Genomic DNA, 27093 nt, shown 5'->3' with positions numbered 1-27093 from the left:
GTCTGTCTGTCCGCCTGTTGGTCTCCCACCAGGCAGTTCCTGAGAGCCCAGTGTCACCAGGCACTGGAAAGATTGTGGTGAATGAGACAGACCTGGCCCTTGTCCCTTGAGGGCTCCCAGGGGAGTGGGGTGACAGTCACGTGAACAGAACAGCACACCCAGAGGAATGTGTGCTGAGTGACGGCAGCCCTAGTGGCTGTGGGAACCCAGAGAAAGGAGGCCAGACCCAGACTGGGGGTCTCCAGTAAGGCTTCCAAGAGGAGGCAGCCTCTAAGCTGACACCTAGGAAGTGAAGAGTTGCTACAAAGTTGAAGGGAGAGAAGATCCTCCCTCCAGAGGCAGTGGCAGGTGCAAGGACCAGAGGCAAGGGAGCACCTGGCCAGGTGCCCCGACATGCCTTTGTTGTCTTCCTCCACTAGGCTGAAAGCTCCAGGTAGACAGGGACTTCTGTCTTCCTCGTTCACGGCCATATCCCCAGCCCTCGGAAGGGAGCCTGGTACACAGTAGGTGCCCTTGTCTGTATTTGCTGAATGAATGAATGAACGAACTGAGGTGTTTGAAGCAGAGGAGAGACACGATTCAATTTGTGCTTTAGAGAGACCGACCCTGTCTCCCACCTCCTGGCCTGGCACCCCTCTGCCCCCAGGTACAATCTGTGACCTCAGCTCCACCACCTACCTGAGTGCGCTGGGGACAAAAAACATCTTCTCTGCCACTCACACCACAAGCACTTGTCTTTGGGCCCCATTCCAAGCAATCACTTAATTGAAAAGAGAAAAATTGGCAGCCGGCCACCCCCAGAGTGTCACTTGCTGTGGCGCCTGAGCTTGGTGATTCCTGATGCTGACTTGGGACAGGAAAGCTCTGGCCTGGGACCAGGAGAGCCGAGGCCTGGCCTTGAGGGTCTGGAAGGAGGAGAAGGGACTTCAGAGGCTGAAGGAGCTGGGCTTGGAACTGAAGTCGCTTACTTCCCAACTGCGTGACCTCAGGCATGGTGGCATCCTGGGTTTCCACCTCCCCAACCTGAGGGCGGACCCCCCCTTCCTGCCAGGTGTTTCATGATGATTGACAGGATGTTGGTAAAGCACCTTGCACAGGGCCAGCGCATAGCAGCAGGTTCCCCAGCATAGTTGCTGATTTTATCTCGGCCCTCCCGCCACTCATCCTGGTCCTGCCTCACTCTGACATGGCACTCAGGCGGCAGTTCTCAGGATTAAACTTAATGTACCTTCTTTAAAAAGATAAATGTGCGTTCCTCAGCACTTCCGGTGGCGATGCTGCTCTGGGTGTTAGGAAATCAAATACACTGTGGGTGTTGCAATTCCAAAAAGAGGTTGGGAGTGCTGACCTACATAGGCCAGATGCTGGGCAGACAGCTGGAGAGAGCTGACAGATCGGAACCAAAGGGAACGTGTGGTCTCCACGGGGACAGCAGAATCATGTTTCCCATTAGTTAAGCCGGTGGAGCCCATCCAACTGCCTCTGCCCTCTCCTCACTCTCCCCCCTCTCCTTGCTCTCTCCCACTCTCCTCCACCCTTCTCTCTTTCTCTCCCTCCCTCCCTCCTACCCCCGCCCCAGACTGTGTCCTCCACCTTAAGCCTGGGCAGCAGATAGCCAACGAGGTGGATCTGGAGCCCAGCCAGTCATTCCCAAGCTGCTCCCAGAAACCCAGCCAGTGTGGGAGCTTTATTGGGGTGGCCGGGGAGGTCACACTTACCTTTTAAAGCTGGTTTCTTAAACCAGGGTTTATAGACTCTCGGACTCCCTCGGACATATTCCCAGGAGCCCTCTCTGCAAGGAGTGGGTTCATCTAGATCTCGAAACTAACGGTGCTGCTTGATTTCAGGGCTGCACGTGTTTTTGTATTTAATGAAGGTTGCTCTGGCTGCAGTGCAGGACAGCTTTAGTTATCCTGGGCTAAGGATTTGCTGCAGAAACTGTGTGATCCGTGGGCAGAAGCCATAGCCCCTCAGTATGCTGCGTGAGAGACAGAGTTTTTCCTCCCTCTGGCTAAAAAGGGCTCTGCTGTTTCTCAGGTCTGAGAAACAGCATTCTGGAGTGGAACTCCGACATCCTCAGCACCTCCCAAGAGGAGCCCTAGGTCTGGTTCCAACTCTCCTCCTTGCACGCTGTGTGGCCTTGGCGAGTCCCTTCCCCTCTCTGACCTCGTAACCCCAACTATAAAATGAGGGACGGTCTAGCGCAGGGTTTTTGTATATTTTAAAGTCTTGGAACCCCCAGCTGTCGGCCTGAAGCAGGCGAAGGAGGACTGTGGGCAATGGAGGAGCCCAGGCCCTGTCTAAAGTCTCCACTGATGGTTGCCTTGTGGCAGCGGGGACCCACAAGGTCTGGCGATTGGGCCTGCAGGCTGCCAGGTTACACCCTCTTCCATATATAGAAGAGCTACAAGTGGGAGTGCCTCGTGGAAACCAGGATGGAGAACCCAGAGCCCGACCCACCTCACCAGGAGCCTGGGGCTTCTTGCAGGACAGTTTGACCGCTGGCCTAATCACCTAAGAACTCTCCAGATTTAAAGTCCTCTGGGGGAGTCGTCGTGCAGGAGGCCCAGAGGGGCATGAGGAGCTTGCAAGGAAATTTGGATACTGCCGTGGAAGTGGAAAGAGTCCATAGCTAAGAGTGGAACCCTTAGTAAGTCGCTACACCCCTCGGTTCCTTTGTTTGTTTGTTTGTTTGTTTGTTTTTGCGGTACGCGGGCCTCTCACTGTTGTGGCCTCTCCCGTTGCGGAGCACAGGCTCCGGACACGCAGGCTCAGCGGCCATGGCTCACGGGCCCAGCCGCTCGGCGGCATGTGGGATCCTCCCGGCTCGGGGCACGAACCCGCGTCCCCTGCATCGGCAGGCGGACTCCCAACCACTGCGCCACCAGGGAAGCCCTGTTTGTTAGTTTTTAAACAGGACGAGACAAGGTGTAGTAAGTGTCAGGAGTCAGGAAGGGCTTCACGGGGAGATGCTTTTTTTTTTTTTTTAAGATGTTGGGGGTAGGAGTTTATTTGTTTATTTATTTATTTATTTTTGCTGTGTTGGGTCTTCGTTTCTGTGCGAGGGCTTCCTCTAGTTGCAGCAAGCAGGGGCCACTCTTCATCGCGGTGCGCGGGCCTCTCACTATCGCGGCCTCTCTTGTTGCGGAGCACAGGCTCCGGACGCGCAGGCTCAGTAGTTGTGGCTCACGGGCCTAGTTGCTCCGCGGCATGTGGGATCCTCCCAGACCAGGGCTCGAACCCATGTCCCCTGCATTAGCAGGCAGATTCTCAACCACTGCGCCACCAGGGAAGCCCCCCTCGGTCCCTTTGTTAAAAGGAGGGGTTGCTCTAGAATCAGGGATGTGTGCCGTACACATCCTTCCAGTCCCAGGTGCCCAGGGCAGACATTGCTAATGGAGCACGGATCTCTGTCTTGCTGATGTTCCTTTCTCACAGCCCTTGCAGGAAAACAGCCCCAACTCTCTGTCCCATTGGTGCCCTCTCTTTAGATGTTTTCTTTGGTCTCCCAGGTCATTCCAGGTTCCCCACCAGCACTGTAGAGCCAGGAGAGGGCTTCCAACTTGAGAAATGTGGGCTTGTTGGCCTGTAAACAACAGAGCCCCAGACAGAGTGAGAATGGCAAGGAGTTCACTAAAACAGCACCGCCCTCATTGTTGATCATCCTACCGGCACCATCACAACGATTGGCATAGCCGCAAACCCCCTGTACTACATATTCTTAATTCAGTATTCTTCAAAGTGACTCACTTTTTTACTTCAATTATTTTTAAAGGGAAACTTTAGCTGTCCACCATAAATGGAAAACCAGCAGCCCTCGCTAGAAATAGAAGGAAACTAAATAGAAAGGAAGAAGAAAATCAGTGTGTTAAAGTTCTTCCTGGCAAGCGTTGCCTGCCGTGAGGTCTTCTGTCCCTTCTTCAGGAAATGAGACCAGCAAGTGTTGGAAGGGGTGTTGAAAAGCCGCTATTGCCAACTTTCTGAGCCAGTCAGGGCTGGAAGGGAATGGCAGAGACTAACTTTCTCACTATGGGATTCCCTGCAGTTTAGTGCCGAGCCCTGAATCACCTAAAACCGGCTGGTGTGCCCGAGCTCCTGCATACGTTGAGACAGTGATCTAAGGACCGTCACTTTGAAAAGCGCTCGGACCAGACCCTCCCCCAGATTTAAACCTCTGGCCACTGCAACCCAGATCAAAATGTAATCACTTTGTCATGTGACTAGTGCAGAAGCCACACCCCTTCTAATTAATATCAGCGGGGAATTACAACCAGATTCTTTGCCAGCCCTAGAAACCCCACCATAGAGATTTGCAAAGCAAAGTGAGATTGGAGGACATTCCCCCGTGCCTCAGGGATCTTATTCACTGGGCAAAAACACCTTCTCATGTTCTCTAGTTTACGTGATGAAAGCATATGAGATCACAGTGCTCCGGAGGTGGGGCAACAGCTGTTTCATATCATCCTGCCCTGGGGATGGCATATCGATGGAGTTCTGGGGCCTTTCCAAGAGTTGCGGCCATGGGCAGAGGTGTGGGCCAGTGGGTCTGCAGGGATAAGGCATGTCAGTTAAGCAGAGCTGCCTGTTTCTGTTACGTAGCCATGCCCAGGCCTGACTCCAGCTGTTGTTCAAGGACCTCTAAGCTTTGTTCTGTTTTAAATCTTTATTCATGGATGACCTGACCTTAGAAATGGAACATAAATTTCTGTGTGTCTAGTGGGATCCCTCCAGGCACTGGGAGCCCACACTCCATTGGGCTGGGTTGGACCTGCCAAAGGAGGTGACTGTGGAGGAGTCAGGAAGCATTTGTGGAACATTCTCCCTCAAATCCCAGCCACAAGCGGAGATTCTAACCAACACAGATTCCATTTCTGGAGCTGTAAAAAAATATCTCATTCGATCTTTGCCTGTGAGGTAGGAAGGATGAGTGTCCTTATCCCCATTTTTCAGAGAACACAAAGGCTCAAAGGGGCAAAAGACTTTCCCGAACTTAGAGTGAGGTCAGGGCTAAGACACCCTCTGACAACTCCCAGCTTCCTCCCATCCCACACTCCCACCTCTGTCATCGGCTGTACCTGCACCCAGGAGGTGCTCCGTGATCTGGAAGGATGTTCCAGAGGAACGGCCCTAGGACTGAGCCGAGACAGTGAGGGAAGATGGGGTTCAACCTTGGTGTTCCAGACGAGAGAGTGTGTCAGAGACACATTTCTTCCTGTTCTCCTAGGAAAGTGACATTTTCGTTCTGATTATAAAAGAAAATACACAGTAGAAAATCTGGAGAATACAAGAAACTTCAAGAAGAGAATTTTTAAAGTCTTAACATATTCCTACCAACCCAGAGCAAACCATATATATACATGTTTATATATATATATATATATATGTATATATATATGTATGTATATATCAGTGGTTTATAGACATACACACACACTTTATATACAATATAGTCCATCCACATTATTTGCCGGTTCCATATTTGGGAATTTGCCTACTTGCTAAAATTTATTTCTAATCCAGCATCAGTACTTGCAGTGTTTTCCCGGTCGCTTGCAGATGTGGGCATGTGCGTGGCCGCAAAAACCGTGTGGCCTGAGGTGCATTTCCCCAGCTGGGGTTGAACGAGGCAACCTCTGCCTTCTTGTTCCAGCTCTTATACTCTGAACAGGTGTCTTTTTCATGGTCTCTTTATTGCCACATTGTATACATCTCGTGCTTTTTTTGGTCATTTCGCTGTTTAACATGGCCTCAAACCTAGTGCTAAAGGGCTGTCCAGTGTTCCTAAGTGTGATGTGTCTTTCGGAGGTGTTAGGTAAGCTTCGTTCAGGCATGAGTTACAGTGCCACTGGCCATGAGTTCAAGCTTAATGAATCAACAATATACATTAAATAAGGTGTCATTAAACAGAAACGTACAGCAAGGCTGTGTATTGATCTTTGGATGAAAATGTTGTGATCAGAGGCTCACAGGACCCCAGCCCTCATTTCCCCTGGTTCTGTGTTCACTAAGTCGGCCTTCACCGTAATACACAAATGAAATTTACACAAGCACACACATACACTTACATACTGTATACATAATTTTTTTGAGATTAGATTGTTGTTTTAGACTGTTCTTTCACCTAAGATAATGCCTGAACTTTCCCCTGTATCACAGAATTCTTTTAGTGGTGCACAAACCTTCTTCATGCTAAGAGGGAAATGAACTAGAAGGCCGGTCCCCTGCGTCATAGCGGCCCTGGGTGGGCAGGTGGGCCCTAGAAGCAGGAGCTAGAGTGCGGACGGGAGCCAAGCAGGGCTCTCCCTGCCTCTCCTTTCTCTGCCTCTCCTTCGTTCGTCCCTCTCTGCAGACCAAATGTCTGTCACAAACTGGAGGTGGCTCAGGCTGCAGGAGCATCGTCTCGGATGGAGCTGATATATTCAGGTCTGATTTCAGGTTCCCGAGAAACTGACCACGCCTGGACCAGTCAGCTGTGGCTGTGAGATGAAACGAGTGGTGCTTCTCATGGAGGTGGAGGTCCACAGATGAACTTTTGGCATCTGCCAGGGAGCTCTTTTCTTTTCTGTCTTCCAAAAGCAGTCTAAGTTGAAGAAAAGTGGCCTCTGGAGGCCCTGGGACAGGGTGGTCCTCAGAGGACAGGGGTCACTGTGGCCCAGGCTACATGACACCTAATTCCATCTATGAACAGGTGGGATTTTTGACCCTCTTTATGGCAGCTCCTGGCAAGTCAGACTGACCTGGGACTCCCTGGGATGGTCCTCACCCCCAGGTAGAGGAGGGAAGGCCAGGGCTGCTAGAGCCCCAGCACCAAGCAGGCTCGCATGTGTGGTGGCCCAACATTTGCTCCCCTGCACTCAGGCTGAGGCCCAAGGGTTGGGGTGGGAGGTGGCAGGGTCTCCCCCCCAGACACCAACGGGGAGGGATCAGGGCCCTGACTCACCCAGCAGCTGGGAGACCTGTGCCCCAGACTCAGGTGAGCTGGACCTGTGTTCCCAGGCCCTGGAGGGACAGTCCCTCTGCACCCCCCTGGGGCCTGGAGAAGACAGTGGAAGAGGCAGCGCCGGGGGGAGATGGGGACAGATGGGGACTGGAGGGTGGGCTGCAGGAGGGGCTCACCTGTAGAGACAACGAGCAGGGGCGAGGTCCCCTCAGCTCTATGTCCCTGTGTTTAGCTCAAAGTGAGGAGGAGGATGATAGCTTCTCTTCATGGAACATTTACCGTGTGCCAGGCCCCAAGCCCAGCACTCTCCATGCATTTTCTCATTTAATCATCACACTGTAACGATCCCCGTTTTTTACGGAGCAGGAAGCTGTGTCGCAGACAGGTAAAGCTGCTTTCCCAGGACCATGCAGCTAGTTGAGATGGAGGCCGAGGGTGAATCCAGGCCCTCTTAAGCCCTGAACTCAATAGCCTCCCAGCAGGCTCTGAGGAAGAGGTAGAAAAATGAGCAGCCATCTCGTTGGTCCAACTGTGGCCCAGCTACTGGGTGGGGGCGTGATTCCCTGGTGCAGCAGGGCCGTCAGGGTTAGAGGTAACCTGGGTCAGAGTCCTTGCTCTGCACTGTGTAGCCTGTGACCTCAGGCAAGTCACTGCACTTTTGCACCTCTATCCCTCTCTAGGACAACGTGGGAGCTATTAGGCTGGCCTGCAAGCTCGCGAGGATTTGGGGGAGACCAAGACCCAGTCATCTACCCACCTCGACCCCAAGCACCCTGGCGTGGCTGACTTAGAGGAAGTTTAGAAACCCAGGACTTCTGGCCCTGGTGACGCAGAGGCCCTGTGAGAAACCCGGACCTGGGGAGTCTAGAATTTGCAAATCACGCAGGCCCTGATGCTGAGGTTGTGTAAGAAGGGATTTTGCTGGTGGCTTATTCCGGTTTAAGGCCTCCTCCGTGGCCCTAGGACACCAGTGTGGTCTCTGTGCTTGCTCATTCCCAGAGGGAGGGGTTGTGGTGAAGCAGGACAGGAGCCAGAGAGGGCTTGACTTCTTGGCATCTTCGTGTCTTCTTCATTTTTTTTCCACAAAGTACAGACTTTCCATTGTGCTCAGAGCTGGGCATACAGCATTCGGTGTATGTACAAGACAAGCATGGTTCCTGCTGTCAGCAGTTGCTGTAAAGTGTAGTCGACTTTGTGATGGGACAGTAGGTGCCAAGGGGCATGCACCAGGGAGACCCAACCTGATATTGGTGGGGCGGGAGCAGTCAGGGAGGGCTTTCTGGAGGAGGTAGCACTTGAGCTGTGCCCTAGGAGTAGACTTGTAGACCATCCCACATTCTGGATTTATCTGATTGTTTCCTTACGTGTCATTTAGCTTGCTCCTCTCCCTCCTGTACTTCCTATGAAGTGAAACTTAGGTCAAGAGACTTGAGATTCAGGTTAAATATTTTGGTGACGATACTTGACAGAAGGTTTTGTATACTTCCTATTGCATCACCTCAGAGTCTAATTGTCCCTCTTATTGGTCACGCTAGGTTTGATCACCTATTACAGTTGTGGTCACCAGATCTCTCCATTGAAAAGGGACATTTTTCCCTTTGCTATGAGACTAATCCCTGGGGTGATATCTTCACCCCGTATGACTCTCCTTTTCTCCAACAACCTTTCACCCCATGGTTCAGCCTCCATCAAGGATCTTTCCAGAGTGGCTGTGCCGTCTTTTTCTCCCCCCAGCAATGTCTGAGAGTTCAGGTGGTCCCACATTTTTGTCAGCACTTGTTTTTGTCAGTATTTTTTTCTATCTTAGCCATTCTAATGGATGCGTGGTGATCCTTCATCATGGTTTTAATTTGCCTTTCTCTAATGGCTAATGATGTTGAATATCTTCTCATGCACTTACTTGCCATCCATATATCCTCTTTTTTTTTTTTTTTTTTTTGCGGTACGCGGGCCTCTCACTGTTGTGGCCTCTCCCGTTGCGGAGCACAGGCTCCGGACGTGCAGGCCCAGCGGTCATGGCTCACAGGCCCAGCCGCTCCGCGGCATGTGGGATCCTCCTGGACCGGGGCACAAACCCGCGTCCCCCGCCTCGGCAGGCGGACTCCCAAGCACTGCACCACCAGGGAAACCCTCTCTCTTTTTTTTTTTTTTAATAAATTTATTTATTTTATTTTTGACTGCGTTGGGTCTTCATTGCTGCATGCGGCGTTTCTCTAGTTGTGGCGAGTGGGGGCTACTCTTCGTTGCAGTGTGCGGGCTCTAGGTTCACAGGCTTCAGTAGTTGTGGCTCGCAGGCTCTAGAGCGCAGGCTCAGTAGTTGTGGCACACAGGCTTGGTTGCTGCGCGGCATGTGGGATCCTCCCAGACCAGGGCTTGAACCCGTGTCCCCTGCATTGGCAGGCGGATTCTTAACCACTGCGCCACCGGGGAGGTCCCCATATATCCTCTTTGATGAAGTGTCTCTTCCGATCTTTTGTCTATCGTGTAATTGGGTTGGTTGTTTCCTTACTGTTGAGTTGTGTTTTGTTTTGTTTTTTTAATATATTCTGGATATAAGTTCTTCTTCAGGTATGCAGCACGTGTTTTGAGGGCTACACCAGGGAGAAAGTTATAAGTGTCACTTCCAGGCAGCATGACATGCACTATGTAAATCTCTGAAGGAAATCTGCTTATTTATTTATTTACTTATTTATTTAAATTGTGATAAAATATACATAACATAAATGTTACCATTTCAACCATTTTTAAGTGCACAGTTCAGTAGCGTTAAGTACATTCACACTGTTGTGCAGCCGTCACCACCATCCATCTCCACGACTCTTCATCTTCCCAAACCCATTAAGCACTAACTCCCCATTCCGCTTTCCCCAGCCTCTGGCAACCACCATTCTACTTTCTGTCTCTATGAATTTGAAAACTCTAACTACCTAGTATAAGTGGAATCACACAGTATGTGTCTTTTTGTGACTGGTCTTTTTCATTTAGCATAATGTCCTCAAGGTTCATCCATGTTATGGCATATGTCAGAATTTCCTTTTTTAAGGCTGAATATAATATCACACATTTTGCTTATCCATTCATCTTTCAGTGGACGCTTGGGTTGTTTCTGCCTTTTGGCTATTGTGACTAATGCTGCTACGAAAAAGTCTGCTTTTAATTGCTTAACACCAGGCCACTGAGTATTAACTGGGTTTGGGATATAATCCAAAAGCCAAGGTCAGATGTGTTAGGAATGCTTTGGTTGCAAGTAACAAAAACTCATACTGACTTTAAATAAGAAAAAAGGTTTGGGCTTGTGTGTGTGGAATGTCCGGGATGCCAGGTCCAGGGGTTCAAGCAGTGTCACAGGACATGCCACTTTTCTCTCCCTCTGAACTCTGCTTGTTTCTGTGCTTTCTACATCTTAAATCACGGTGTAGAGTTCTCCCAGCTCGCCACTGCAGTGGGGAAAAGGGTCTCTTTCCTGATCATGCCATCAGAAGTCCCAGAATTGAGTCTCATCAGCCTGGCTTGGGTGACGTGCCCATCCCTGAACCATTGTTGGGATCAGGGACTGGTAGATTCTGGTTGGCCGGGCTTGGGACACATGATACTCCCTATCACAAAGACTAGGGGCGGGAGAAAGGTGACCCTCCAAGGGAAATCAGGGGCTATTACCAAAAGGAGAGAGGAGGTACCAGATAAGGAGGAATACCGGATACCTGCCATGAGGGAAAAGCAAACTGCACAGCTCATGTGTGCCGGGCATTGGCAAAGCCCTATATGTACCTTAGTTATTGCAGTGAGTCCTCAGGGGAGATTGCTGTCCTCATTTTAGAGAGAAGGACACTGTGACCAGAGAGATTGGTACCTTGTGAGTTTCACCAAACAGCAGGGCTGGCATTAGAACCCAGTGCATGGGCTCTTTCACCAGCCCCCAAACCGTGGGCAAGGCCAAAGCCCTACATTGGGACAATTCTCATCAAAAAGTTAGATCTGTGCCTAAAAATGCAGACATTGTGCTCAGAGGTTGATTCCAATAAACCAGTTAGATCTGCTACAGAGTTCTTGTACCATAGGGACAGAACTTTAAAAATTGTAAACAAGGCTTCCCTGGTGGCGCAGTGGTTGAGAGTCCACCTGCCGATGCAGGGGACGCGGGTTCGTGCCCCGGTCTGGGAAGATCCCACATGCTGCGGAGCAGCTGGACCCGTGAGCCATGGCCGCTGAGCCTGTGCGTCTGGAGCCTGTGCTCCGCAACGGGAGAGGCCACAACAGTAAGAGGCCCGCGTACCACAAAAAAAACAATTGTAAACAAGGGCTTCCTTGGTGGCACAGTGGTTAAGAATCCGCCTGCCAAGTTTCCTTAAAAAACTACAAATAGAACTACCATATGACCCAGCAATCCCACTACTGGGCATATACCCTGAGAAAACCAAAATTCAAAAAGAGTCATGTACCAAAATGTTCATTGCAGCTCTATTTACAATAGCCCGGAGATGGAAACAACCTAAGTGCCCATCATCGGATGAATGGATAAAGAAAATGTGGCACATATATACAATGGAATATTACTCAGCCATAAAAAGAAATGAAACTGAGCTGTTTGTAATGAGGTGGATAGACCTAGAGTCTGTCATACAGAGTGAAGTAAGTCAGAAAGAAAAAGACAAATACCGTATGCTAACACATATATATGGAATTTAAGGAAAAAAAAATGTCATGAAGAACCTAGGGGTAAGGCAGGAATGAAGACGCAGACCTCCTAGAGAACGGACTTGAGGTTATGGGGAGGGGGAAGGGTGAGCTGTGACAGGGTGAGAGAGAGTCATGGACATATACACACTAACAAACGTAGTAAGGTAGAGCTAGTGGGAAGCAGCTGCATGGCACAGGGATATTGGCTCGGTGCTTTGTGACAGCCTGGAGGGGTGGGATAGGGAGGGTGGGAGGGAGGGAGACGCAAGAGGGAAGACATATGGGAACATATGTTTATGTATGACTGATTCACTTTGTTATAAAGCAGAAACTAACACACCATTGTAAAGCAATTATACCCCAATAAACATGTTAAAAAAAAATAGTTAAAAAAAAAAAAAAGAATCCGCCTGCCAATGCAGGGGACATGGGGTCGAGCCCTGGTCCAGGAAGATCCCACATGCCACAGAGCAACTAAGCCCATGCGCCACAACTCCTGAGCTTGTGCTCTAGAGCCCACAAGCCACAGCTACTGAGCATGTGTGCCACAACTACTGAAGCACGCCTAGAGCCCGTGCTCCACAGCAAGAGAAGCCACTGCAACAAGAAGCCCACACACTGCAACAAAGAGTAACACCCGCTTGCTGCAACTAGAGAAAGCCCACGTACAGCAACAAAGACCCAACTCAGCCAAAAATAAATAAATAAATAAATAAATAAATAAATATTGGGAGATTGGGATTGACATGTATATACTAATATGTATAAAATGGATAACTAATAAGAACCTGCTGTATAAAAAAATAAATAAAATTCTAAAATGCTGGATAAATAAAATTTTATAAAAATTAAAAGAAGGGCTTCCCTGGTGGCGCAGTGGTTGAGAGTCCGCCTGCCGATGCAGGGGACACGGGTTCTTGCCCCGGTCCGGGAAGATCCCACATGCCGTGGAGCGGCTGGGCCCGTGAGCCATGGCCGCTGGACCTGCGCGTCCGGAGCCTGTGCTCCGCAACGGGAGAGGCCACAACAGTGAGAGGCCCGCATACCGCAAAAAAAAAAAAAAAAAAAAAATTAAAAGAAAACTAGAAAATATTACTGACAGAAATGAAAAAACACCTAAATAGAGTGACACACCTAAAAAAAAATAAATATAACTAAATAAATAAATAAATAAATTAAAAAAAAATTTTAAACAAGAGATCAAAAATGAATTATGTAAGCAGAATTTTTTTTTGCTGTTTATGGGTGTATGTTTTGGGTTGGTTGTAAAATCTTTGATGATGTTTTATTTTATTTTTTTCTTGTTTTTAATCCACATTGGCATTGTCCTTCACAGATAGTCATACAGACTTTGTTTATACATCCCCCAGGATGGGGACCTTTGGTAGGGTATTTTCTGGGACTCCATTTACTCATCTGGAAGGTGGGGCCATTGGGTTGGCTGAGTTCCATGGTCCCTTTCAGATATGGAAAAGCCCCCTTGCTAGTTTCCCTGCCCTTTTTCAAAACCATTTTCTGCACAGCAGCCAGAGGCATATAGATGGATATTTTTTTAAAACATACATTAATTATGTCAAACGCCTCCTCCCCAGCCCCCTGCACCCCTCAAAACTTCAATAGAATAAAAATCCCTCACCATGACCTATAAGCCCTATAAGACCCTTGTGATACAGCTGCTGCCCCTCCTGGCCACATCCCCTTCCCTGACAGCTCTGTCCTGCCATAATGGCCTTCTGGTTCCTCAAACATTCCAAGCATTTTCCAGCCTGCGTGTCTTCATTTGTACTTCGCATTCTGTGTGGAATACACTTTCCTCAGCTCTTCCCCAAGCCAGTTCCTCAGCCTTCAGGTCTCAGTTCAAAGGCTGCTCCCTCAGAGCAGTTCCCTTCCAGGAACACCCTCCACCACCATCCCCATCCTGCGCTACCACAGCAGGCTTTGGGGTCCTTCCTAGCACTTACTGTAACTTAAATTATATACATATTTCCTCATCTGATGGTTTATTGCCCATCTTCCCACTGTCCAAGGGCAGGGTCCGAGGCTGTCCTGCTGCTCATTGTAACCCAGCACCTGGCAGAGGGCCTGGTACACCAGAGGTGTTTAATAAATGTTGTAGAGTGAATGAATGAATGGGCGCCACTCTAAATCGACACGCTGGAGGCTTGCTTAAGCAGCATTGATGTTTTCTTTCTTTCTCTCTCTCTCTCTTTCTTTCTCTTCGCTGCTGCGCATGGGCTTTTCTCTAGTTGCGGCTAGTGGAGGCTGCTCTTCGTTGCAGTGTGCGGGCTTCTCGTTGCGGTGGCTTCTCTTGTTGCGGAGCACAGGCTCTAGGCGCGTGGGCTTCAGTAGTTGTCGCACGCGGGCTCAGTAGTTGCGGTGCACGGGCTTAGTTGCTCCACGGCATGTGGGATCTTCTTGGACGAGGGCTCAAACCCATGTCCCCTGCATTGGCAGGCGGATTTTTAACCACTGCACCACCAGGGATTCCCCTGTTTTCTTTTTAATAAGACTAATGACTATTCAAATGGCTTTGGAGACAGCTCTTTTTGTCGTAAAATCACTTTTCCAGGGTGACTCTGCCTCCCAAAGGATGCCCTGCCCTGTCTTTTGGCTCTATGAGGTACCCAGGACTAGTGGACACAAACAAGGCTGGGGGAGGTGGGATACCTGAATCCCTGGTGTTGAAATAGTCTGTCTTTCTGAACTGGGGCCGGGTAGACACTGGGGACTCAGAGTGAAGGGTACTAAGATTTCTTGAACTTTTCCTCTCTGCAAGGAGCTCAGAGCTTTACCTCTGATAATCATCACAATTCTATGTAAGATGGGCTCGATGACCCCGTTTTACAGATGGAAACTGAGGCCCTGGGGGTTAGGAAATTGCGTGAGCCTAGAGTCCAAATGCCTTCCTTCCTGCCTTGCTTCGCTGAAATGAAATAGATGTTGGATTTAGGGTGGTTGTTCCTGGTGAACCCCTTAGCTGGGCATTCAGGGGCACCTCCCATCTTGTCTTGATTTGTCTTTACATTTTTCATCTCTTCTCACTTGGAAAATCTTCTCCCATAAGTCCCTGGTGTTCACAATGGGCTCTGGCTCTGGCCCCCCGTAGCTCCTCCTTTTCCTGTTTTGAATGAAGGTATCCTAGCAAGAACTCTTTTGGGAAGAGACTTTGTCTAAAACCGCTTTGGAAACCACTGCTAGGCGTGGTCCCCCATACTCCCTGAGCTCGTCTTTGCTCCACCATCATCCCTTACCACCGACGGTCTCTTCTTTCCTCTCCTGCTATCTAGATCTACATGTCCTTCAAGGTACACCATGATGACTTCAAGCTTCAGAGATCTCTCCCGCCCCCCCTTCCTGCATCCGTCAGGACTAAATTACATGTGTCAGAAACCCAGCTTAAACTGGCTTCAGAGATAATCCCAGAGTGTGGGTGTTGCCCAGGATTTACTGGCTCAGGAAACTGAACAGACAAGGAGTAGATAGAGCTACAGGCAAAGCTGGACCTAAGGGGCAGACTGTGTCATCAGGATTCCACTGATACTGGCCTCATTCTCAGGCAGGCTCCTCCCAAGCGATGATGAGATGGCCCCCTGGCATCTCCATGTTGCATCCTAACAGCCTAGCAACCTCAAAGAAAGAGAGCTTATCTTTCTCAGGGGTCACAGCAGAAGTCCCAGGGCTGATTCTTACTGGCTGTGATTGGCCCGGCGTGGGTCATGTGCTCACTCCTCAACCAATCACTGTGGACAGTGGTACCCACCTTGGTGTCTAAGGGACTGTGTTGAGGTAGGGAAGGAGGCTCCCAGGAGGAAAGTCAAGGCACTCTGGTTGAAGGAAAGGTTAATCAGTACTGGGCAAAAAATAACAGACGTCCCCTGCGTACATGTTACTTATCTTCACTTATGCACGTGCTGTCTCCGCAGCTTACCCTCCACTCACAGAGGCAGGGACCCTGCCTGTGTACCCCCCTGGCCTCTTTAACAACACCTAGCCCCTCGTGTTTATACAGCATTTCTCTGTTTCCAGATAGCTTTCACATATGTATGTTTTAAGTGTCAAAATTACCCTGTAACCACAGATAATTTGTGCAAGCCAGGAATGGATGTGCTGATCCCTTCTCCCTTGAGTATCCAGGTGGTGTCCAGGGCCACCAGAGCCCCCAGCCAGATGCTGCGACCTCCTGCTGCCACCTTGGCTTGCCCGAATTTGTTGTCAATGCATTATTTTCTGTGTGTGCTGTGACTTGTGACAGAGAATGAAAACATGGCCCTGTGGTTTATAAAGTGGCTGTCTCCATCCTCCGTCTTAATCGAGTCCTCACACTCTCCCGGGAGGCAGCGGAAACAGATGCTGTTAACCCAGTTTACAGATGGAGAAACTGTCATGCAGAGGGAAAAGATGAGTCAGCCCAGGCCCTAACTGGAGAAAATGGCGTGATGGCCTAGCTTATGAGAAATACAAGAGAGCTACCTAGCTTATGAGAAATACAAGAGAGCTAAGAGCCGCATGTTGCTGTGCCTTCTGACAAGTCCAAGTTTTAAGAATGATACTGACAAAGGAGCCAGCCCTGGGGCTTTCTGAATTGAGTGGGGAGTAAGAGATCGTGAGAGTAACAGCGTCTCCTGAGATGAGCAGGGTGCTTATGCTTTCCTATACCTGATTTCATGTAATCCTTTGCACAACTCTCAGAGGTGGGGGTATTTAGACCTATTTTATTGAAGAGGAAGCTGGGGCTCAGAGAGAGCAAGTAACCCGTCCAAGTCATACCGCTGGTCAGGGGCAGAGCTGAGATTCAAACCCAGGTCTTTCTGACTCTGAACCGCTTTGCTCTTGAGTCCTGGAGATGGAAAGACCCCCTTGGTGTTCACGCCTGTCTCCATCCCTCTCTGCAGGTCTACATCATCCGTGTCACGTGGTCCAGCGGCTCCACGGAGGCCATTTACCGGCGCTACAGCAAATTCTTTGATCTCCAGGTAAGGATTTGGGGTCTCCGGTGAGCTGCAAGGTGGGGAAGAGTTTATTTGGACTTATTTTCCACTTTGACTTCACAGCCACAGTGTTCTTGTTTAAAATGATGTCTATGCACTCACCTCAGCAGCACATATACTAAAATTGGAATGATGTAGAGAAGATTAGCCTGGCCCCTGTGCAGGGGTGACACGCAACTTTGAGGAGCGTGTCTGGGGACACGCTGGGGACATAAGTAATGGGCTGTATTGCCTTATGCTTTGATATTCAGTATTTTCCAAATAAAGGCTCCTGTTGAGTGCTCCAGACGGAGGCTGACCTGGAGACCGTTTCTGTTGGCCTTGAAGTGCAGATCTTGAACTGGTGTAGTCGTGTTGAGTGCGTTCAGACCTCGTGGACCTGTTCTGCTCTCAAGACAGACCCACGTCTGTTGCCTCACCTTGGCCTCCTCTTCCCATCAGCCTCCTTGCTCGGCTCCTAAAATGCCTGCCGTGCTCTCAGGGCACCGTGCTCGCCTTCTCCTCTCCTCCGAGGCCTTTGCATTAGCTCTTCCTCACCTGGAACACCTCCTGCCCCCTCCAGCCCCCTCGTGGTCTCATCCTCTGGGAAGCCTGGTCTGACTTCATTCCCTGGCCAGCGAAGGCCACCTCCTCTGCACCCCACAGCTCTGCATCCCTCTCTCCTGACTCTGTATTGAAGTCGTCTGCCTGTCCCCCTCTAAACTAGGACCCTCATGGGCAGGAACCACATCTTCATTATCCTCTCTTTCCTTCATGTTTTATTCAAGGACACTGTATGTATCCAGTGAATGTTTGGTGAATGAATGAATGAACAAACGAACAAACGAAGGAATGAACTATAACCCCCATGAGCACCACCAGTCTCACAGGAAGCCTATGTGGACAGCTCTGTGTCAGCCCCTCCCCAGGAGGGTAAAAGATCTCTAATCCATGGGTCAGCACCAAAGGCCAGCAGCTCAAAGCAAGTGTGTCATGAAAAGTCACAGTGCCTGATACGATGTAACAAAGTTCTTTAGAAAACACAGACCTCAGGAGGAGATGGGAACTTGCCCGGCTTCCTGAATCCATGAGTGTTCCCTGCCACTTGGTGAGGGGCTCACATAGCTCACAGGCCAACGTAAGGCCTCATCGAGATGACTGTCTTCTTTCCCTCTGGGTACCAGTTAGGATGCTTTGGTTGCAAGGGACAGAAACCCAACTCAAACTGGCCTAAGTAGATGGGGGGATTTAGGGGGCTGGTGTGACAGAATGTCCTGGGAGAAGGAAACTGGCAGGCTTCAGGTGAAGCTTGATACGGGGTTCTCCTCTGTGTCCTCTCACCCAGCTTCTTCCTCTTGTTCTGAATTCCCAGTTTCCTGATGTTGCTTTATCCTCAGATCCCACATGGTTGCACAATGCTCTGGGCTCACACTTAGCAGGAAAGAGTGAAAGGTCACTTTGCAGAAGTCCCAGCAAACACAGTGTTGTGTTTCATAGGCTCATCTCGAAGCCAGTCGGTATGGTTGAGGAATGTGATGGCCAGTGGGCTTATCCGGTCCCTGCTCTGCCTCTCAGTCAGGGAGGTGGGGACTGAGACCTGGAGAGAACAGCTGTGATCCGATGTAGAGAAGGCATTGTGGGGACATCAGGAGACAGCCCGGGTCCTCCACACACCAGCCTGTCTTTCTGCCTTCCATGTTCTCTCTGGAGGTGATATTAACCACCATCATCCTTGGTTGAACAGACCTAATCTGTTCCTAAAAATGTCAAAGAGAGAATTTTCAGAGCCTGTGCGCCAATATTTTAAAAGGGGGAGGGGAGATAATAATGTGCCCCTAACCTGTTTCCCCAGTATCACCAAACAATCTACATTATAAATTGCCAAGTCATTGCATACTGGACAGAAGTTGACACCAGTTACCTAATTACTTAATATGTAATGAACTCATAAGTGACGTTTTGTGTTCACTATGCAACAAACCAAACAGTATCATATACAAATGATATTTTTCTTCTGGTCCGCAGCAAACATGTACCAAATGTCAGTACCCAAAGAGGCTCTATGTTAAAGATGTTAAGATACCATCTAAAAGGGACTTGGCAGGAGCAGACACGGGCATGGGCGGGGGAAGGGCTGACCCTGGAGGAAAGGCAGGAAAGACGATAGCAGTAATGCCCAACACCTCCGAAAGTGGTCCTGCGTGAGAAAGACAGATCCATACCCCCTTGCTCAGATGCAAGAGTGATTGATGTGATCCATTTCGGCAGGTCTTTAGAGCGTGGGTGTCGGGTAGATATTTTGCAAGTCGCTAGACTGATTTTTCATGCACCGAGGGTCCATGTTACAGGGGCAGCAGTGCTACCTATATTTTTGCTTTCAGAGGCCTCTTGCCTGCCTGATGCTTCCAAGAAGGAACAGAGGGGGCAGAGATGAGTGACATGGGTGATTGCTAGCCTAGGGCTTATTGGCACCCACAGAGCAGACACCCACTCAGCTAGCTTAGGCAGAGAGAAGTGGGGGTGGACTGATGAGAGGAGGCCAGTGTGCCCCCACGGAAACCAGAGCCGGGAGTACAGCCGGCCTCACAGGGGCCCAGAACCAGCGACAGAATGACCCACTGGAAGCCTGGCAGCTCCCGGGCCGTGTGTCCTGTGGCCACAAGCTCTCCCATCGAAACTGCTCCCTTTCCCGCCAGCCCCTCTGGACCAGCTTCTTCCGCCAAACAGCACCTTCAGTCCCCAAGTTGAAGTGCCCTTCCCTGGGTCAAGGCACTGGAGTTGGTGGGTTCGGCTCCAGTCTCTGGGAGAGAGCATCTGAGTGTCAGCCTCCTGGGTCAGAGTCCACCCCCCCCCCCCCACCCTGAGCCTGCTAGCTGTGGCCAGAGGGGTGGGGCGGGTGGGACAGCATCATCTAGAGGAGGAGATTCAATGAGAAGAGGGTGGGGAAGGGGCCCTGGTGGCGCGGACAGAAATGCTCGCTGCTGCCCTTTGGCAGCCTACGGGCCAGGCGGTGTGTGGGGAACTTGACTGTGTTACCGAGTTCCCTATTCGAGCCTCGCCCGGGGCTTCAGACCTTGACTTCTGGGGTTAGGCAAACCTGGGTTCATTCACATCTCAGCTTTGCCTTTTCAGGTCTCAGCTCAGTGTCACTGCTGTACGTTTCTGAGCCTCAGTTTCCCCATCCACACACTGTATTAAGAATGAAAGCACTTTGCTCACATCTGCCGTGACAGTTCAGTCAGTTGTGCTTTGCTCGGTAAGCGTTATCTGTCATCTGCTGTCGCTCTGCTCACATGGGATTTGCCCAAGGTGACATTGTTTGGGAACGTTTTCGAGCCAGGGTTGGATCACAAGGCATCCTGGTCTGAAGCCTGCATTCCCTCCACTCTCCTGTTCAAACTCAACTTTCTTATTTCTACCAGAACTTAAAAGTGAGGTTTCCTCCCCTCCAACCCCAGCATAATTAGTAAGAATTGGAGGTTTGCTGCAACATAAATAACTGCCTTAGAGTCTCCTCCCGTAACAAAGTCTTCTAAAGACGGGGCTTAAGCCAGCTTTAAAGAGTCCCAGATGGGCAACTGGAGTGGGAGAGTCCTGGAATTCCAGAGGGTCCTGCTGTCCTGGAAATGGCCTGCCCTGCCCCCGAGCCCCGCACCTGAGAGAGGGAAGCTGGAAGAAGGGGCTGATCCCAAGGACCAGGCAAGGAGGCCGGCCCGCATGGGGCTGCGACACCCTGAAGTTGGATGGTTTCATGATTCCTCCCTCCCTGTCTGGCGAGTAGCCTGGGCTTTTGCAGCAGTAACTTGGCCGAGAGCATGGGGAGGGTCAAGCTTTCGTGGAGGAGCAGCTCGGCCAGTGTGGCGTAATGGAAACAGCAGGCGACTCAGTCAGGAGACTTGGGGCCCAGCCACCTGTTCTGTGTGGCCACGGGCACACCCCTTAACCCCTCTGTGCCTGATGGTGATTTCTTCATCAGTAGCATGGGGCTGATGTTAGGGAAACAGCTGGCATTCCTGAGGTACTGCCTGCTCAGCGTCAGGATGTAATGACTCATTTAATCCTCATGTCAAGCCTATCAAATGATACAGATGAAGAAACCCAGGCTCAGAAAGGTTAAGTCATTTGCCCGAGGTCACACAGCCGATGAGCATTAGAACTTGGCTTTGAAGCTGGGCAGGCAATACCGGGGTCCACAGTCTTGGTCACTCTGCTCTTACCAGTGGCTACTTCACGAGGCTCCTTTGGAGTTAAAAGTGATGATGTGTGTCCGGAAGAGGCAAATCCATAGAGACAGAAAGCAGATTAGTGGTTGCCGGGAGCTGGGGGGAGGGAGAAAGGAGGAGAGACTGTTAATGGGAACTGGGTGTCTTTTTAGGGTGATGAAAATGTTCTGGAATTAGATAGTGGTCATGGTTGCACAACCTTGGGAATATTCTAAAACCCACTGCATTGAACACTTTAAAAGGGTGCATTTTATGGTATGTGAAGTATATCTCAATTTCTTTTTGTAAAAAAGTGATGATGTGTGTGAGAGCAGTTTCTGGGCTGTCGAGCCCTGAGCTAGTGTCAGCTGTTGGGATTATTGATAGGCGTGGGTTGCTGCTAGGAATTGGCATGAAGATTAGAGCAGGCGGTGATGCCAGTTTAATAGAGTGGTTGAGACGCTGGGCTTTTATCCAAATGCTGCCACTTCCTGGCCATGAGACCTTGTTTTAGTCAGCAGTGTTTTAGTTGCAGATGACAGAAACCCAGTCCATATGGATTATTCAAAAATTACATTGATTAGCTAAATGGAACTGAGAAGACTAAGGGTACTTGGCTTCAGGTATGGCTGGATCTAGGTGCCACAGGGTGAACCAGGACCTGCCTTTCTCCACTTCTTGGTCTCCTCTGTGTCCAGGCAGGGTGTTGTCTGGTATGGTGGCAGCCACAGCTCCCAGCTGTATCCAGCGGTCAGCTCAGTGACTTCAGGGAAAAAGAGAACACCCCAACGGTTTCAGCACAAGTCTCATTGGTTCCTCTTGGGTAATGGCCAGGCCAGTCAGGGCCAGCCCAGGAACTGGAGTAGAATCAGCATCAATCCATGCTGACTAATAGAGGAGTAGAAGATTCCCCAGAGGAGATCAGAGACCTGCTGCCAAAGAAGGGAAAATAACCTGTAGATGACAAAAAAGTAAATGTCCCCTCTGGTGGGGGCAGGACACTCAGGCAGAGGAAGCAGTCTGCAGAGAGGCCGCTGGGGTAGAAGAAAGGAGCATGACTCAGGCTCCTACGTGGGAAAAGAAACTCACAGTCAACCAGCAAGAAAGTCCCCTTTCTGACAGATCACCTTCTGATATGATTTCCCAACTCCCTTGTCTTAGGAAAGCTGGACTCTGATAGTCATGCCTACCACTACTGGTTAACATCTGGCAACGTGTCTCACTCACGTGAGGGCGCTCTGGCAACGTGTCTCACTCACGTGAGGGCGCAGGCGGTAGAGCCCTGGGCTTGGAGTGGGAAGACCTGGTGTCAGGTCCCAGCCCTCTGTCTGACTGGCTGTGTGGCCTTGGGCAGGGCCCTCAGCCCCTCTGAACCTCTCTTTCTGCCCTCATCTGGGCACACTCTGGAGAGTCTATCAGAGTGTAACAGAGGGAGCTGGCCTCCGAACAGGGCACTGGGTGGGGACAGGAATGCCTGGAGAGCTGAGGGCAGCGCCTAGCGGAAATGTGGTTGGTTGAGTGACGTCATAACAATATCGGCAACTGTTTACTACAAGGCACTAGATGTCCATATATACGCCATCTCATGTAGTCCTCACTTAGAGGCCTGAAGTCAGTGTTGTGTCCACGTCACAGATGGGGGAAGGGAAGCTCAGAGAGGCAGAGTCACGTTCCTAAAGAGGAGCATGGCTGGACTCAGGCCCAGGTGTGGTTGAGTCTGAAGCCTGTGCTCCTGCCTCCCGAAGGTCCAGGATTGCCTTCGAATCTGTCTGCTCTTAGAGTTCTGTCCTCTGAAGGCCCGTTCGGTACCTCCCTGTGAGATGCAGGCATAGTCTATCCTGCAGAGGACTGCTCTGAGCAGAGCACGAGCCCTGCACAGACACGCCTCGGATGTGTGACGGGTACACTTTACCCTGTGCCATGTGACCTTTGCCCTCTGAGTTTTCCCACTAGTTCATTGCATCCCCCAGGCCGAGGGTCATGGTCATCCCTGGAGCCAGGTCTTCCCTCACAGAGGGCACAGTGAAATGTTTGCAAGTGTTCAAAGAGTGTCCTCTGTGCCAGCCAGGGAACTCAGGCAGGGCTTGCTTCCTGGAGGAGGTGACATCTGAGCAGGGTCTTGATAATGAGTAAGGAGTTGCCCCACTGACAGGATGGGGGAGGGCATCCCACACAGAGGAAACCATGTGTGCAAAGGTGCAGAAGTGTGAGAGAGCAGGACTGTGAGCTGGGCATCTTGCAGAATTCCGACAGCGGGGGTGGCGCCAGGGGGATGCACAGAGCCAGCTGGCTCACCCTGCCCGGCAGGGAGTTCTCGAGAGAAGCACCAATGACATGTGTCCTGGAAGCAGGAACACGCCATGCTTAGGGGACTGCTTCCAGGCATGGGGGCTTTCCGGGGGATCCGTTTCCCAAATGCAGCACATCACAGAGCTGAAGGCAAGCCGGAGGCGGCATCTTGATCCGTGCCTTTGTTTTTCCCCAGAGAAGGGAACCTGAGACGGGAGAGGCTGTCCCAGGTCACACAGCAAACATCGTTTGTTTCCAGTTTCTGTTGAGATAGAACTGGCCTGTCCCCCTTCTGAGAGTTTTGTAGCCCCAGATGCACTTAATGAGCTTTGGGGACTGTCTGCCCAGAAGCCCCCAGGCTCCACCGCAGAAGCCAAGGGGAAGGGAGTGTTTTTCTCCTGTCTTTTCTGGGAGCAGGTGTAGGAGGGGCAGGGCTGAGGTTCTCGCTCCCTAGGCGGGCCTTGCCCAGCTGGGAAGACATCCCAGCGAGCTCCTAGTCAACACCTGGCCTAGGATTCCACCAACCATCTATACTCAGATACTGCCTTTGCTGAACCCTGAGACACACTCTTTCCCCAGACATTGTCTTCTGAAATTGGGGTGTGCCTCCCACATGTTTCATATGCTTAATGGAATATTTGTTCCCTTCCATCTGAAAAGCCGTTGCCATATTGATGGTATAGAGCTGAGAAAATACGGTAGCTGCCTTTTCTTCATACAGCACAGTCATCCCTTGGTATCCCTGGGGGAATTGGCTCCAGCACCACTCCCTTCATGCCCCTCGCCCAACAGATACCAAAATCTGACGATGCTCAGGTCCCTCGTGTTAAATGGCCTAGCATTTGCTTATATCATCCTCCCGTATACTTTAAATCATCTCTAGATTACTTATAATACCTAATACGATGTAAATGCTATGTAAATACAAGGTAAATGCTATGTAAATTGTTGCCAGCCATGGTAGAATCAAGTTTTGCTTTTTTGGAACTTTCTGGAAGTTCCCCCCCCCCGAATATTTTCGATCTGCCATTGGTTGAATCTGCAGATATGGAACCCAAGGATATGGAGGGACCAACTGCAATTCTTAATTTGGAAAACAGAAAGAGGCAAGGTGTGTTGGTCAATTGCGTCTAAGGTCCAATGCAGGTTCTGTTGCCGCCACCTGGAACATAATTTCTCCTCTCCTAGACAATGGCTGACCAAACCAGTTAACCACTTTTTCATTCATTTGTTCATCCATTGATTCATTCATTCTTTGCATAAATATATCCCAAGTGCCTACCACGTACCAGTGAGGGGGGCGGGGCAGGACACAGGGCAGCCTAGTAAGGGGGTCGGGCTGAGAACATGCTGCCCTGACTGGGAGGGACAGCAAGGAGGAAAGAAGTGGACGGACAAGGAGGGGCGGCAGGCTCCAAGGGGCATGTCCAGGGGCATGCCGACATTTAGACAAAGCAGCTCATCGAGGGGACAGAGTCCCCAAAGACAGCCAACCACGTGCTGTAGAGCAGGCCCAGCTATGTTGTAGCGTCCTGCTCTGAGAACCACGCGACTCCCCGCCAGCCTGCAGCTGCCCACGATGGTCACCCCGGCCCTTCTGCACTGCCTGCTCTTGCTCTTCTGGGACGCGAGGCCTTTGTCATAGTGAGGGAGTAAACCCCTCCCAAGTCCAGTCTGCCGCTAACACAAACCACGTGTGGACCTCCACGCCAGCCTCCACGGTATTTTCCTTGGACAGCCTGTCTCCTCTCCCTCCACCACAAGCTGTGTCTTAAAAACTGCTGATGGAGTGTTCTCTCGTTCCCCTTGTGATGTGGCAGCTTGACGTGGCTCCCCCTCCCTTCCTACCCCCCAAGACTGACTCACTTTCCTCCTCAATTTTCAGTCCCCTGCACCCTCAGCCCAACTTCCTTTTATTATCTGGGGGGAGGGGTGTGGACTTTCCAGTTTCCAAGGATACCGTCTGCAGTTGGACTTTGCCCGCATGCCTCTGGTCCTGCCGCTGCAGACATCCCGGGTCTGGGGGGTCCCTACAGAGGGTCTGGAATGCCACCCATGTCTGTTTCAAAGCCTGTGAGTGCCAAGTGTGACAGTTCCCTGGATAGAAGCAGCCTGTGGCCTGTGAACCCAGACACACTAAGACCAAAAACAAAACAGCTCGCAGGCCTCTGATCACCTGTCCTCGCGAATAGCAGTCATACAGATTGCAGTTACCGTTGACGGGAGGATAAAATGAAATAAAGCTAGATACGGCTAAAAGAGGAGAATGAGTCCAGCCCTGTGCCACTAGTCATGTGAGGCTATTTCAATGTAAATTTAAGTTAATTAAAATTAAATAAAATTAAAACGTCAGCTTCTCAGTCGCGGGAGCCACATTTCAAGTGCTCAGTAGCTAGCCCTCCAAGGGCTGGTGGCTGCCATAAGGGACAGCAGAGATATAGAACATCTCCATCATCGTAGAAAGTTCTATTGGAAAGCCCAGCTCTGGCCACTGAGGAGACCTGGGTAGTCGGAGGAATTTTACCAACCTTAAAACACAGCCTCATTGTGGAATATTATTCAGCCTTAAAAAGGAAGGAAACTCCAGCACATATTATGAAACGGATGAACCTTGAAGACATTATTCTGAGTGAAAGAAGCCATACACGAAGGACAGATACTTATATGCAGTGCCAAGCATAGTCAGATTTATAGAGATAGAAAGTAGGACGGTGGTTGCCAAGGGCTGGAGGAGAGGAATGGGGAGTTAGTGTTTAATGGATATAGAGTTTCAGTGTGGGATGATGTAGAGGTTCTGGAGATGGAGGGTGGTGATGGTTGCACAACAGTGTACTTAATGCCGCTAAATTATACACTTAAAATGGTTGAAATGATCGATTTTATGTTATGTGTACTCAACACAAAAACACACACACAGTCTCATAAATAATGAACATTTTTCCCAAATAATTCTCAGAATAACATTCATTGCAGGCAGAGTGCAAGGAGGGGGCATTTCTTGTTGAGCACCCAGTGCATCCCCACTTCACAGTTCACATACAACATCATTTACACAACCCCCCTGCCCGGCAGACTGTGTCTGTCATTCTGCAGGTAGTGAATCAGACTCATCAGGCGAGGTCTTTCGCCAAGGACACACAGCTGGCCTGAGGAATCATTAGGATTAAACCCCAGGGCTGTCTGGTCCCCAGGGGTAATGTCTGTGGTTAGAGTTTGCAACATTAAACCCAGGTCCGCTGCCTCAAATTAATAACACTTGGGGAGACACTTCAGCTCTTTGAGCTCCACTTATTTGGATAGAAGCAACTGAGGACACAGGGTGGGAGAGTAACTCTCTAAGACAGAGCTGGGGAGACCACAGGGAAATACAGTGCTGGGCAGGGCTTCTTAAGCCAGTGTGTGCACATGCAGATAGGGACTCAGCAGGAACTTGGGAGAGCGCATATAAGTGGGGTACAGTGGACAGATTACCTTTAAAAAAAAATAGTTCCCCTGAACGGTGTTCCAACATTGTCTTCACAAATAAAATTGAGAAGGAAAAAAAAAGATAGTGTTAGGTCAAACCTATAAATCTCTAAAAAGATGCTGCAGCTAAGATTGATTAATCACCCTGCCTTTAAAAAAGAAGCACGCTGTTTGCCTGTGCATGGAATATGAAACTTACCTGGTCTCAGGCTGATTTTTCATGTTCATGTGACACTCCGAAGCTGCCTAAGAGAGTGATCTTAGGGGAAAAGAATGGGATTTAGATTAAGATACTTGAACTGGCTGGACCACCACTTAGCTGTGTGACCTCAAAGAGTTCATTGTGTCCTGCTCCCCAGTTTCTCCATCTGTGACATGGGGGTTGTCCATTGCTTTCACAGGATTATTATGAAGGACAGATAAAATCATACGTCTGAAAAGGATTAACTGTAAACAGTCAAACCAGTTAGTAGTGGTTACTAATTATTATTTAATATTAGTAATGTGAATATTATTAATCGGAGGTACTCAGCAAACATCTGAAGCTGCCCCC

At 50.1% G+C, this 27093-nt stretch overlaps 1 protein-coding gene and 1 pseudogene across 6 annotated transcripts in view; both read left to right on the top strand.

Moving 5' to 3' along the window:
• SH3PXD2B (SH3 and PX domains 2B) overlaps nucleotides 1-27093 on the top strand; it is a 114220-nt gene that overhangs the window by 16663 nt on the left and 70464 nt on the right. For all 6 annotated transcript variants that reach the window (XR_004525944.2, XM_033853564.2, XM_033853567.2 and 3 more), the window contains exon 2: nucleotides 16510-16590. Coding sequence is in view for 5 of the 6 variants with exons in the window: in XM_033853564.2 (XP_033709455.1) it covers nucleotides 16510-16590 (81 nt within the window). In the remaining variant the exon portion in view is untranslated. The remainder of the gene's footprint in view (nucleotides 1-16509; nucleotides 16591-27093) is intronic.
• LOC117311997 (U6 spliceosomal RNA) lies at nucleotides 16700-16799 on the top strand (annotated as a pseudogene).

Source organism: Tursiops truncatus, chromosome 3 (genome assembly GCF_011762595.2).
Source record: "Tursiops truncatus isolate mTurTru1 chromosome 3, mTurTru1.mat.Y, whole genome shotgun sequence".
Classification (NCBI taxonomy): Eukaryota; Metazoa; Chordata; class Mammalia; order Artiodactyla; family Delphinidae; genus Tursiops; species Tursiops truncatus.
Note: the sequence above shows the minus strand (reverse complement) of the source record. Positions and strands in the feature narration are given on the sequence as shown.